The sequence below is a fragment of the Rhea americana genome, unplaced genomic scaffold (genome assembly GCF_003343005.1).
Source record: "Rhea americana isolate MKP2758 unplaced genomic scaffold, rheAme1 scaffold_25, whole genome shotgun sequence".
NCBI classification, from domain to species: Eukaryota; Metazoa; Chordata; class Aves; order Rheiformes; family Rheidae; genus Rhea; species Rhea americana.
Genome location: NW_028186368.1, coordinates 1,441,411 through 1,456,175, shown reverse-complemented (window position 1 = coordinate 1,456,175; position 14,765 = coordinate 1,441,411). Strand labels below are relative to the sequence as shown.

At 43.2% G+C, this 14,765-nt stretch overlaps 1 protein-coding gene across 1 annotated transcript in view; it reads right to left on the bottom strand.

Moving 5' to 3' along the window:
- Positions 1–5,052: 5,052 nt before the first annotated feature.
- Positions 5,053–14,765, bottom strand: part of SCML4 (Scm polycomb group protein like 4) — a 70,351-nt gene continuing 60,638 nt past the window's right edge. The window contains exons 7-8 of the mRNA XM_085306979.1: positions 10,024–10,169; positions 5,053–5,178 (exon numbers count right to left, since the gene is read on the bottom strand). Of these exons, the coding sequence (XP_085163105.1) occupies positions 5,053–5,178; positions 10,024–10,169 (272 nt within the window). The remainder of the gene's footprint in view (positions 5,179–10,023; positions 10,170–14,765) is intronic.

Sequence of the window (14,765 nt, the reverse complement as noted above, 5' to 3'; positions counted from 1 at the left end):
AAAAAAAAAAAAAAAAAAAAAAACACAGAACCGACAACTAAAATACAAAATTAAATGGAGAAAGTTTCAGAATCGGGTGGGTCTGCAGCGGGTGAAGCTCTCTGCCAAGAAGCTAGCAGGTTTCCTGGGAGCGGAGGGAAAGGGCTATCCGGCAGGCAATGGTCTCCCTTCCTTGTAAGGAAGGATGAAATAGCTTGTTAGGGTCTAGTCACTATCGGACATGGCTGAAGCTTGACCTGGTTTATGAGCCAAGTCCTAGTCTTATGGATTCAATAATAAAATGGACCTCAGTGGGACCAGGGTTTGGCCTGACATGCTTTATTTAGCATCTTATGTGAGGGAAACATTTTTCTTTAGATTACAGTTGAAAGATTCTTGGGTTTCAGTTTAAGAAATATGGTGGCAATGTATTACACCCTAATATTTCTCTTTTTTTTTTTTTCTTTAGGAAATCACATTTCTTGTGCACTTAGCCTCTGCAAAACCCCCTCTGCTTGAACCGCAGTGAACCTAACTGGTCAATGACATCTCTGCCGAAAGCAACCCCCTCTAACCACACTGCACATGCACTGACTTATCCCCAGGGTCCCACGACCCCACCCAGCAGTTTTGCTCCAAGCACCTGGTGGGGAGCTGAGACGCTGGGAACAAAGGGAGACAGGGCCTGCAAATTCAGATTTGTGTAGTTGTAATTCTGAGTCAAGGGAATTTGCTGGAGCCGGTGCCAGAATGAATGAGTTATCCTAGAGTCTATCATATTTGTGAAGTACATATGTGATAATACCACTGCAACCACAAAAGAATCTGCAGCAGGAAGCAATGCAGCTGGTGCTTATTAGCATTAGTACAAATTACACAAAGCAAATTGTTAGCAGACATGTTTCCATAATATTTAACTCATGGCAGTGAATAAAAGTGATTCTTTTTTTTCAAGCAAAATTTTAGATTTCCTAGGGAATCAGTTTCCAATTGTCCATGAAGGGAGGATGAATTAGAAAGCAGCATGTAACTATTGCAAGGAATCAGAGGCAAAGTGTCACTTGCCTGCTTTCTCTGGCAAAGGTGTGCAAATTTAAGATTGTATTTCTTAGAAAGAGAAGCAGATTTCCTACAGCTCCGTATGACCCAGTTACCCACAGCGGGGGAGTGATGGTATGTGGGCCCCCATCTTATTCAGGTTCTGCGCACGGAAGCGCTCGGAGAGGGACAGGGGCTCTTGCTGACCTACCGTTTCTCTGAATTTTTGCCCCCAAAGTGCTGATGGTGAATTAGTTTCCTAGCAACTCCAAGCCTGTTGATATGGAAGTAGCGTGAGCCACCGGAGCAATCCCCGGACACCGAGGGCCCGTTTTCCTCTCTCCGGAAGGGGCTGCTGCCTGGCTCCAAAGGACACTTGTGGCTATCGGAGTCGGCGGCAGGCTTTCCATCCTTCCTGCCTATGAAGCCAGGTACCTGCTTCTGCACTGCCATTCTCACCTTCCCTTGCATGAGTGGCACTAATTGAACCAGATGATGGTTTATACAAGCCAACCAGAGGGCTTTTCTCACGCCGGAAGTTCATTGACTCTTTTCTTACCGTTTTGCTGATTCTTACTCTTTTTGTTAAAAATGGTCAGCTTCACTTTTCCCAGCCATTCTTTCTTAAAAAAAAAAAAAAAAAGAAGAAGAAGAAAAAGAAAGAAAAAAGAAAAGACAGGTGACTCCTGAAGCCTGCTGCCAACCTACAGAAATTCAGCAATCGGTTTAAGGGCAACAACAGCCCAGAGTGATGCTTTACGCGCCAGTCTCAAGGGCGCCTGCCGGCATTAATCATGCTGGACAGCTCTCTCCCTACATCCTTAGAGTTTGCCTACTTTCTTTTTTTTTTTTTAAGCAAATTCTCATGAAGCATTGAAACTACCTGAAGCACCAGAAATGCCTTTCGATCCAGCTATGAGCCCTTAAAAGGAGAAAACAGACACATGTGTTGCTCTTAGGGGTATGCACACCCACCCACTCATTTGGAACAGTTCAAAAATGCAACGTGACTGGCTACGATCCGAAGGGAGGGCTGCGAACAGAGCGGCAAGCAAAGTAATTTGTACAAGCAATGTCAAAAATAGCAGCTAATTGCAAAACGAGTGGCATGCATGTTCTGACTCTTTAGTGCTTGTTCTGGCAAAATGGCCTGACACGCTCTGCACTCTGCTGCTTAACTACCCTCACTGACAAGACTTGAGAGGGAAAAATTAGTTATAATTACAATATTGCTGCAATAATTTTTGCCTCCTAATTGCCTTTCGGTTGAAAAACATACAGCGAGGAATTTTTGTTATAAGCCTTACTTACATGTAAAATGAATCCACTAAAAGCCTCCCCTGTAAAAGACAGAGCATTAAATATCATGGCTTGAACAGTCCTGTCATACCTAAAAGTTTAATATAAAATGAAATAGCACCACTGACTGTTTGTATTAGACCCCTACATGAAAATTATTTCAGCATATTAAATGTAAAAGAACATCGCTGCCTCTTAGGAGACTATAAATACTGTGTAGGTATTAACGGGCTTCTTAGCTGTAATGTCTGGAGTGGGGGAGACGAAAGAAAGAGAAGGTGAGAGGAAGAACTGAATGGGAACATTTTGTTTGCAGGAAATTCTGTCGTTCTGATGTTTTTTCTACTTTCATCAAAACAAAAATGGGTGGCTGTGAGATCTCCAGGGAAATGCAATAAAATAAAAAAATCTTTTTGAAATAAAAAGTTTTGTATCTAAAATGTCAAAATGATATTCTGACATTACCAAAAATGTAGTTTCAGTTAGATAGAGTTTTATGTTTGAAAGCAACATGCTTTTGTGAAAAGTTTTGATTTTGACAAAGTGGTGTTTTCCAGCACTGAAGCCATCTGATGATAAATTCTAGCCAGCTCTGATTACTGATATACTACAGTGAGCTGGGTTTTCACTGGAGAAATTAAAATCACCTTTCTGAAAGAGCAGTTAACTATATTCAAAAGTATGTGGGGGAAAAAAAGAAATAGGTTGTCTGAGGACTTTCTGAATGTAGCATTACTAATACAGCAAGTTTTTACATATTTTGGAGCTCTTTGTGAAGAAAAATTAATAAAAAAAAAATGTCAGAGTGAAAAATGAACTGAATAGTTCTCATCTGATGTTCCCATCATGCGGATACAAACTGAGGTTTTAAGTTCCAAGAATCAGCATGTTTAAGGTTCAATGTATTATGTCACTTAATATTATAGGATTTCTCATTTAACACACTCGTTCAGCTATTCATTTTAGAGGTGTTTCCATGTGCAGACAGAATTTGCTGAAAGTCCATCAGTCATGTGAAGATCCAGTTCTGCAAGGATATATAGACAACTTTATTAATTTGAGGGAGTAGTCCCCAAAAGTTTAGTGAAAGTCTTGTGGGATGTGGTTACACATATTCCTAAGTGTTTTCACAATTGGTTCTTGAACTGATATCTTCTTGTAGGAGTTTTGTTCTAGCAACGTATATCAAACTGAATGTTATTACATGAGGTATTTTTGGTAATATTCTGTTCTCCACAGACGGAGTCGGGCGGTATGATGTCTTGCATATTATCAGGACTCCATTTCCCAGTTCAGTCAAGGCTGGCTCTCAAATAATCTGCATGACTTATAAACACTTGCTACCACTCCTTGCCACCCACTGAGGGTTTAGACTGAATGACGGGACATGCCCCTTCTTCATAATGCTAATTTCTGAAAGACGAAAATGAGGGCATACCCCCCTCCACAAGTTACCTCCTCAGCCTAAGACCTGCTGTTCTCCTGGGCTGGCTACGTGTGATATCAATGAGCACACTTTGGTTTTGTGTAAGAGGCAGATATTATTTTTAATCCACTTGAGACTTAAAGCTTGGTTCTTCACCCTCTGCTGCAGCTCAGCCAGGGAACAAACCTGGGGCATCCATCCGCCCTGGACTCGACCGGCACTGCAGGACTGTAGTGTGCCTGGTACCGCCAGCTCCTTGCAGGGGACACTTCCTCCCCGGTCTCTTGCTTTTTTAAAAACACAAGCAAAAAAAACCCCCAGAATTTCCATTTTTTTTCCCTAAAGACTGCCACAAGCTATACAGCAGAGCAAAATGGCTCGAGGAAGGATGCGGGCTGCGGGGAGCGCCAGTCACCGCGGGAGCCGTGCACCCCTCTCCGGCTCAGCGGGAAACGCCCTGTCAGAAACACTTTCTGCCTTTGGGCTTCTCTTGAATCAGGTATGTGTGAACGGTGACGGACTCATCCTGCCGGGAGCCTGCGATTCCTTGTCACAGTTGGAGATGTGCCACACAGGAGAACCGTGATGGCCAAAGCTCCTCAGCCGGAAAGCACCGTGTCCTCCGAGCTCCAGCCTGAAGTCTATTAGGGCTGCTCCCTCTAGTGGAAAAAGAGTACTTTGGCTTGCAAAGAAAACGTTTTCTTTCCCTTATTTTCTTTCTTTCTTTCTTTTTCAATTTTACTTTCTTTTTTCTCCCCCCGCCTTTTTTTAACTAAAGAATTCAAGTTTTCCAGATAGTGCAAGACATGGGATAGCTCCCATAAGACAAGAGCTGACCAAAGTCCGGATTTCTTCCAGGCCCCGCGCATCGGTGGTGGTGGTGGTGGTGGTGGTGCACTCTCGCCACAACTCTGCCGACGCGGGTCAGCAGTTATTCCTCAGAGGCGGACTGATGCCAAGTGAGGGACTCTTCGATCATCTTCAAGCGGTCCTCAGTATATGCCAGAGCTGTATTTATTTCTGACTTCCCACTTCTGATTACAAAAATAGGACTTACTATAATCATAATAATATTAATGATACAAAATAAATATTGTAATTATATACTTTTTGGCAAATTATTAACACAAAGCAGCCCAAGACACCTCATTGGATTAAAAAATGATGAAGATGTACAAATGCTAAAAAAGACAAAGTCTCCATTAAAAAAGAGGGGAAAACAATCCGCAAATGAATGCATGTCTGTAAGGCAACATGTTACCTTTAGTTGTCTAGATTCAGGTTAGGTTATGCTGTTGTTTAAGAACTTATTAGAACTTGGCTTGCTTGAGCTTATCGATGTGGTAGCAAAGTTTCAGTGCTGGTCCCAGTTTCAAGCCCAGATATTTCATGATCATGTCACTTTTCAGCAGCAGCAAAGCATTGCCATCAATCTCCTGGTTTCAAAAGAGAGAAAGAGAATCAAAATGTGTTTAACTCGCCCTCTACTCTCGCAACCAGCAAGAGAGCGCAGCCACATCCTGACACATTAAGCAAGGTGAATCAGTTACCGCACTCCCTTTAGACTAGAGCTGGCTGAATTGGTACGCGTTTTGAACTTTCATTAAAAAGGTGGGGAAAAAGAAAAATATAAAGGAGGTTTTAATCAATATTATTTTTTATTTTTCAAGCAATCATAAGGTTTGACTGTTTTCAATAATTCTGCTATAAAAATATATTTTTTAACATCTGGATTGCTGTATGCCCTATTCTAATTTTGAGAAGAGCAAATTGACCTTGAGAGAAAGAAGGAGAAAGATCTGAAGAGCAAGAGAGAGATGTGGCCTCACGAACCACTAATAACGGACCGCCAAATTTCCATTCCAGCTTTGTCACTAACTGTCAGCATGTTTCACATATCTGCAATTCACCTCTGTCAAGTAACACATATCTTTATTTCTTGTTCTTAAATTGAAGAAAACAGCTACTTACATATTTCATTGGATTTATTAGTAAAATGTATCCAAATTTAATTTAACTACCATCTATGTGGCAGAAATTGCCCCTAAATTCTTTTTTTTTTATCCCAGACCTGTTAGCTTGAAAACCTTTTTGAAATTACAAGGTCGCTGAACTGAGCACAGCAAAGCATTCGTTTGCAGGGAAATGGACTCTTTTGTTTCACCCACTCTCACGTGGTTAGAAAGCACACAAGCTTTCAGAGACACTGTCCTTTCTTGGATCCCAAGCTTGCCTGCTTTTTTCTGACCATTTTGGCAGATATCTGGATCTGCCAAAAATTACCACCTCTCCCCAGTCTCCTCCTCTCTTATCTCCTTGGGCCATCAGAGCCAGTGCTGTATGTGCATGTGTGTATACATACACACGTTTACCCATGCAATAATGTATTACAGATTGAATTCTATGTTTCTGATGGTCAGATCTTTCCCTTGTGATTCATTGCCTATACTATGGATCCTAATTTGCCCTGACCATCTTTATTCCATTCAGTAGGTGATTTAGCTGATGAGCAGTTAAGGTCACTTTCTGACTAACTCAATCAATTGATGCTCTTCTTTCTGCAACCCCCACTCCATTCATAATAGAAACTCTTTTTCCCCCTCTCTCTCCTTCCCATCTTTTCAGAGAAGCTGAGGGAAGGGAATATTAAGTGTTACATATAATTAATATTTGTATAACAATGGAAAACAAACTCCTGGAACCATGATACTATAGGGTAAAAACACTGTTAAGGGTTTGGTGCAAATGCAACTATTTCTAAATGTTGAGTTCAGCATTTTATTATTTCCTTTATTAGTACTATGAGGGGTCAAAATTAAATGACAGGAGCGTGCCGGAGGGAGCATTCATATCCAATTAAGTGTCCCACACTATCTGTGTCCCTGTGTAGCTTGTTGGCTTGACTTTTCTACTGTAATACTCTGTCAGCCCTTTAAAAAAATAATTAAAAAGGAAGGATTCTACAGTGTGGTCCACAAGTATGCAGTAACTCTTGCAGAAGATCTTGAATCAGATCAGTGCCATCAGTGCAATGAGCTTGTTTCACATGAACTGAGATCTGGCTCACTGCAAGTTAGAACATTGCAGAACGCTGCCGTGTCCCTGCAAGGGGATGGGAGCAGCAAATGGTGTCTGAGGTAGGAGCTGCAAGGTGATAGTACTTGGGGAATTAAACATACAGCTTCTGTCTGCCAGAATGAGTTTGTCCCTGTTCCCTGCAGCACTTAGAGGATGCTATTCAAAAAGCAGAGCAGTCCCTAAACAAATCTTATGTAATGAGAGCAAGAATTGTAGCTGGCTGTGTGTCTCTTCCAGGATCAGGCTTTTAATGAGTAAGATGAAAGTCTGGATCCTTATGGGTATTTAAGCATCTAATTTTGATTGAAATCAAAGACTTGAGGATCTATACAGCAAACAGGACTGAAATTCCCTCTTTTCCACTCTGCAATCTCATGAATAGATACTAAGCTCCTGATCATGCCACCACCTGCAACAAGAGTGCAGCGAGTGGTCACCTCAGTGGACAATGCTAAAACAATCGATGTGAAGGAGGTCTAGGAAAAGATGCATGTTCATGTCTGGCATAGGCAGAGACAGCTTGCTATTTGAATAAATGGGATTAATCACATTAAACTCAAAGATTTTTGTCTCCTTCATACATGCATTTGTCAATCACTGGCCATAATTAAACTGTCAGACCCTAACATTGCTTTGATCCCTTCCAGCTTGAATTTTCCACCTGCTAATTCTCCTTGCAACTCTTTTTCCTCCTATTTCCCTTCCTCAGTCTTTCAGCCATCTCTTGCTTCTTGCTGAGAAAAGGTCTTGCCGAGTGGTGCTGTGAGATCTCTGCCAGGCTGGTGGTTCCTTTGTGAGAGGCCAAAAGATCTGTCAAGTATGGGTTAGCCTTTCCTTGTCACACAGCCCTGCTGAGGGAATAAGGAAACAGCAGAGGGGAGGTAGTGGGCAGTTTCATGGTCTTGGTGGACTCTTAGGAGCTACCTGTGAGAGCTCCTTGGGTGTCTTGGCAACAAGAAAAGCTTCTGCTGAGAAGACCAGAGCGAGAACCACACTGATCCTGTAGTGCATATTGCAGCTATGACCTGTGCAGACTACGGCTTCCTACTTCGCATTGGGAGATCCCACTCCACAGGCTACAGTCAACACCCCAATCCTGGTAGTCTTTTTTTTCGTATAATGACACGAAAGATCACCGTCCTCATCCAGTATTCCTCCCCTGACCCTTTTCTTCCTCATGGTCCTACCATCCTCTCCCTCCCACTGTCATAGCTCAGATTAATTGATGGCCAAAGCGACAATTTTAGGTGATAGCTGGGCCTTGTCAATGACAGTAAGTGCTTCTAAGTAAATTATGCACCTGCTTCATGGAAAGATTGAACATACAGGAAGATATGACTAAGGTTAATGGACTAATCACTTGTCTCTCACCCCTGGGGTCTCCATGCTAATCCAGATGAGATTTGAAGCCTGAAAAATTGCATGGACATATATAACTCGAAGGCGTAATTGAATTGAGTTGTGTGGTAATTTTGCTCAACTTCTCAGACCTACTGCATATTTTACAAGGAAAGCACTGATAAGTACAACCAGTAGGTGTGAGGTGTTCACAAAGGATGACAGCAACAGTCTTTAGTGGCAGTTTAGCTCGATCTCTTTGGTCACAGAGCATCTGCAGTATTGCGGCATGCTTCAGTGCAGCTGGCCCAGTAACTTCATAGGCTGTGACACAGCCCTGTTGCCATATAAAAAGTATACTGTGCCGGCTTTTGCTAGAAATGTGAACTGCACCAACATAGTGCTTTTGTACTGTACGTATCTTACAACTTTAGCTTTGAACTTTTCTTTGGGATGCACCTGCAAGCCTTGAAGAGGATGACAATTCTCTCTCCCTCAAAGGCAGATTGTCTCTTGATGCACAGCCCCTCCTGACAGTCTCATGCCAAAGCAAGTTTCCTAGAACCTTCCAATGCTCTGCCTGTTGTTCTCATGGCCAACTTGTGCCACATTTTCGTAGGCAACTTACAAGACGGATCTGACTTATCTGCAGTAGGCAGAGAAAATAGGTTAGCACCTGACGTATAACCGCAGGTTTGGTCCTGGCACACTCATACCTTCTCTTCTCATCGTACTGAACTGCCTGCAGAACAGTAAATGTCTTTGAAACCTATGTAGGGTAAAGAGACATCAAGACCTGTGTTCACAAACATGTCTTATTGTCCATCTGTCCCTGCTCTTCAGCCACATTCATATCTGGAAACCCTACACAGTTATGCAGCTGGATGTCCTCAGTTGTTTCCCTAGGCTCTTATCTGCAGCTTCATCTTCCCACCAGTCCCTGCTGGCCCAGAGGCAAGGAGCGGGACCTGGCAATCAAACTCTCTCCCTTGCTTTACAACCTGAAATGCTTATTGGGGTCAGAGCTGGGGAGCTCTTTTCATTTAGGGCGAAGTCTAGACACTTACATCTGAAGGTATGACCTCCAACTGAACACAGGTGAATCACTTTTAGGGTAAAATCCATTTTCAGAGTCAGACTGAATTGATCAAGAAGGCATAAGGGGATGTGTAAAGATACTATTAGATACAGTGGTGCCAACTCTATGTATGGCAACAAAACAAGAAACTCCTGATCAGATGTATGTTTACAGCTTTTCCCTTTACTAATTGAAATGCTAGAGGATAGTATCATTTCCACCACTGGAGATTGCTTAGCGAAAGCAACTGTTATATTCTCCAGTGAGTAAGCAGGTCTGTTAAATTCAGTTATGTTCTTATATAATACTGTGAAAAAGATGAAAAGCATGGCTCTTTTGGGTTTCTCCTGCTAAATATCCACAGACACATAGAAAATGCTCTTCAGAGTAGAATCACGGGTACCCTGGGAAATAATTGTCACTGAAGCAAGGCTTTTTGTGCCAATCTGACATTGAAAAATGAGCACCAGATCCTCTGTGCTTTCTCTAAGGCTTGGCACAGAAACAGTTTATGCTGGCGTAGTTAGGAGCAGATAGTAAGCATTTTATAAAGACATGATTAGGGTCTTCCTATTGAAGGATAAGTGAACCTTTCTTCAGACTAAACCTCCCAGTGGTGCTGAATTCCTTGCACAACCCTGTCTTGAACCTGGCTGAGCACAAACACTGCCTATTGCAGCCAAAGGCAGCTGAGGACATGGGTGTAATGTGTGATGGTCATCTCTTGGGAGTGCCTGTGCACTTGGCATAAATTACCCAGATACACAAAAGGCAGCCTTCTACATACATGTTTTCTGAAGAGCTCCACGTGGGGACCTAAAGCATGAGGGTCTGCATCCTTCACGAACCAAACCACGTCATCCACAGTCCAGGTCAAAGGATTCTTGCTTGATGGCCGAGCCGTGTCTTGTCTTTCAGGTGAAGGACTTGAGGCTATCGGTATAAAAAAGCCCATAACAGCGCATTACAATGGTATGCAGTGCTTTCCTTGGTCTGCGAGTGCGCAGCAGTATGGCAGCCTTACACCGCCAGGGACTTTGGATCTGCATGTATGGGTATTAGCCTGAGATAGTGAGGCAGGGAGAGAAGGGGACTTGGCAGTTTCCTATCTGAGCACTTACCAGGAGACATGATCCCAGCTGGTGAATTGTGTTAAAAAACACAAAATCCTCAGGTTCCTGATGGGGAAGGAAAAATGTGCCAGCTGTCAGGCTCTTAAATTGAGCTGCTCTTGCTGTCTGATCTGTGAGCAATGGGGATATTGGCTCAAGAAGACACCACCCTCCCACCTGGAGAGAAAGCGCTTGGGCACTGAACAAAGGAGATCACCACTGAATGCAAAGGCTAGAAGATAAAATGGGTATTTAGGAAAGAGTTTTTCTCTTAGCATTCAGATTTTCAGACTTATCTTGGAGCTTAAAGAAGTATTTCTAATCAATATCTACCTAATCTTAGGCTCTCACCAAGCTGGGGGTCCCCAATGAATGCCTATTTGGAGAGCTACTAAAACATGCTAAGATGAACATTGCACGTGTGACTTTTTAATGGTATGAGCCCAGGATGATTTAAGGTCACTTCAGCTTGCTGTAGCTTTAAATCAAGGGAATAAAGGCACATTGGAATGAAAGTGCATTTATGTTTTTATTCTTAGTCTCTGCAGAATTATAAATCTCAGCCTCCATGTATGTGCAATTCTCTCCCTCCCCTCTCCCCCTTACAACTCTGCTTCGCTATTACAGGAACCTTATTATGCAAGACTTGAGGAAAGCTGTTTACATTTGTTTATATCTACACAAAGCAAACTTTGCATTAGCAGGAGGAAGAACATAGATGTATAAAATGTTATTTGCCTGGACCTGCTCATCTCTTTTTGTTAAGACATGATTTTTGATGAGAGCGATGCAAACAGTAAGAAGCAGATACTGCAGAAGATAGAAAAAGAAACAGAAGAGTGCAAGTAGATGGAGATCAGAGATATCTGACCAGTTACAAAACTGGAGCCTGGAGAATCCCCACGTAGCCAAGAGGGAAATCAGAACAACTCAGAGCTGAGCTCACTGCAGAAATACTGAGCTTATAAAGATAGATTAAAATATATTAGAATACCATGCAGGACTCAAAACATCATAATATATGTGAGCAAATGTACTGGGCTGGGTTTGTGACTTATGTAAATTGCCATTTCAATGACTTCCATAGAGCTGTGCTGATTTATATTATCTGAGGATCTGCCCATATATGCACAATAGCTGCTTTATGTACATATTGGTCCTTTCTTTCTTGCCACCATCCTCATCTTACAGTATAATGTAATGAGGTGTATTTTGCAATTACGAAGGATGAACTCCGGTAAGCAGCAGCGCTATGAATGTGCAAATCTGGTCGATGGGTTTCATAATGGGATATGATGTAAATATCATGATAATTACAGTCTCATTTGCTAAGTCACTGTTCTGGATATAAAGGACAAGGAATAGCCGCAGGTCTTCTTAATTAGACAGCTAGGATTGGTGTTCGTACAGAGCCACGCGACCCTGGGCGCCGCTCACAGAATAAACGCAATACACAGTGGTAAAGAGGCCATCTGGAGCCTCTGGCACAAAATGACGGAGACAAAGAGTGCAAAATGCACGGGGCACTCTCAGCCAACCCCTGGATCATCAGTAACGTTAAGTAAGTTTGTCGGGGCTTCTCTGAGGCCTCTGAGAAGTCTCTGAGACTTATCTTGGAGGCAGAGGTGCAAGCATCTCGAAAGGGTTTTGTGGGCTGACTTGGTAACAGCAGTGTTTCTCCCCCACCAGGTCTGCTGGTGGTCCGGACGCCAGCTGATGTGTGCAGATATTGCCCCTGGGCAGCTCGAACCAGCGGACGGGAAGAAAATTGGGCTTTTGCAAAACAATAGGAAACCAGAGGAGAGAAGGGAGGGCTTGGCTGTGCCCAAAGGATTGCAGAGGCAAGTTTCTATGCTATCACCATGGCTCACTTGAGGAGATGTTGTGCCCCTACAGAGGGCCAGGTGTTTTTTCTCTTGGTTTCCTATTCAAGACAGAGCAGTCCTTAGCCCCGTGACTCTTGCCTGAAATACACTGCTTCCAGAAATGCCAGGAAAGGGCAAAGGGGAACAGAGAGCCCCCTGAGAGCCTTTACAGGTATAGAAATATTTGCAATAAAAAGAAGGAGGGGGAGAAGAAAAGGTTGAAATGACATGGGAATGCTATTCACTCCTTCGCAGTATAACGATCAATAGCATAAATCTGATTTTTTTAAAGACAAAAATAAAAATGACCTTTCTAAAGAGAGCACATGGCTAGAACTTTTCCAGGTCCCAACAAGTTAAGATAAACCTTTCAAATCTCTATCTGAGGTATCATGTAGTGATTTAAAAATATGAATTATGCATAGATATTAACACTTCAGAGATTACTTAACCTTCATTTACCTATCCAGAATCAAATATTACATTCTCTGCTGCTTTTTCATGAACAAAAAATGTGTTATTTTACTTGTGTGTACCTGGCTATCTTTAAACTTCGTTAGTAAAAATGGGATACCATCAGTTTGCGGGCAAGTCTCTTGAACTCAGTTCCTAACCTGGAAATAATCTGCTTTCCCATATCTTTTGTTGTTTATTTTGCTCTGGCTCAGTAGGTTTTTAGTTTACACATTTAAGTGGAATCTGTTTATTTACAAAGGAAAATTAAATCATTTCACATTTACACAAAGGCCTAGGTTTTATGTTTCAATAGCATCATTTTGTTAAAAGATTCCTATATTAAGCACAGAAGTGTTTGATGGCAGCAGAGCAAGTGCTATACATTTTTTCTTATCTGAAGCTATTCACACTTAACCTAAGAATTAGATAAATGAGGAAGCCGCATGTCTCCCGGGTATCCTATGCCATCCTGTCATCAGAATTAATCAAGATGATAATGAATACTCAGATTACAAAGAGATGGGAGTGCTCAGGACCAATAATTATTTTTAGAGATCGTAATCTAGATCAAATCCAATTTCCTGTTTTTGACAGGTGGCAAAAAATTTGTCAAATTAATGGAAGGGGATATGGAAATCTTGGTAATCAAAGGGGAGCACGTCTCCGTTCTGCCTAAAACGGTGTGTGAGAAAAGAAGGGGAGCACCTTATCCTTGGGGGGAGGCTTCACAGGGAGCCCCGACGTCTCGGAAATAGCAGCCGTTCCCTGCATGGGAACAGGAGCTGCATTTGTCAGAAAGACCAGGGTTCAACCCCAAAACACCACGGCCCGGTGAAGCCAACGGAGAGACGGGACCTGGCTCGCTCCGAGCCGAAGGCGCCTCCTCGCACGCGGGTTTTCCTCTGATCCCAGGCTCCGGCTTCGGAGCTGTCCTGAGAAGGGGGCTGGAAAGAGCTAAAGCCAACAGCCCAACTGATGCAGGGACGTGCCAAGGAAACACGACGCTAAAATGGAGTTAAACCTGTGAACGGGGTGAATAACAGCCTCCTTAAATACACTCTCGGCAAAGAGGCAGACCCCGGCGGGAGCGTGGTCATTGACAGGTAAGAGTGAAAAGGGAATGACAGATGAACTTTAATATTGCTGCAGGCCTAAATGATTTCCGTGCCTCGGGGGAAGGGGAGCAAGAGTGAAATTTTAAAAGGTTCTCTCGGATCGCACTGGAGCGGGTAATAAGGAGAGAGACCTACCGAAAGCGAACAGAACTAGCAGGACCTCGAAGGTGCAGAGAAATGAGAAACACGACCGAAAAAAAAAAGCACCCCCACAAAACTCGCTCTAAACAGGGACAGGAGGAAGGCTTTGTAGGAGAGACTTTCCTAAGAGGATGCAGCACAACGAACAGGAAAAGATTGTGTCGCTAGCGGAGAAGGCAGGAGGGAAGTGGGAATCAAGACCGTATGTCCGTGTCCCCTATGCAAGCCGGTGGCTCTCATTCCCCCAGATGCCGTATGGGGCATGGCCCCTCAGCGCAGGGGGGCGGCAGGGGCCGGTGCTGCAGCCCCACGAGCGGCCCCAAGTCCGCCTGGGCGAAACGCAGCTGTGAATTGGCATGAAATATTCGCTTAGGCTTTTCTTGTTTCGTCTCTCGTTTGCAGAGAGGAGAGAAAAGGCACCTCACTGAAGGCATCCAACCTTTCGGGTCATGAACAGCCTCCAGAAGAGACATTTCTGCGTTTGCCGAAGCAGCGGCGCCCAGCGCTGAGCCCAGCGGTGCCCTCGGGACCTTCTTTGCCACTGCCCTGGGGAGCTGCTGGATCCGGCCCCTATAACATGCCCTTTGCTATTCTGCAAAAAGGGACACTTCAAATCCTGCACCCCAACATATTTTCAGGAAATAAATATGTTAGCAAGAAGTAATGCCTCGTTGCCAAGGGCCCCCAGGTGATAATAATTAACTGCTGATATTGGATAATGAAATCTAAGTCAAAACAACGAGCCGAAGGACAAGGCTAAGGTTATTATGTTGTGGTTAAATATGCAAGTCTTCAAACTTGGAAGTAAAGGGTTTGTTTATCTGTTATGTAAGCAGGACT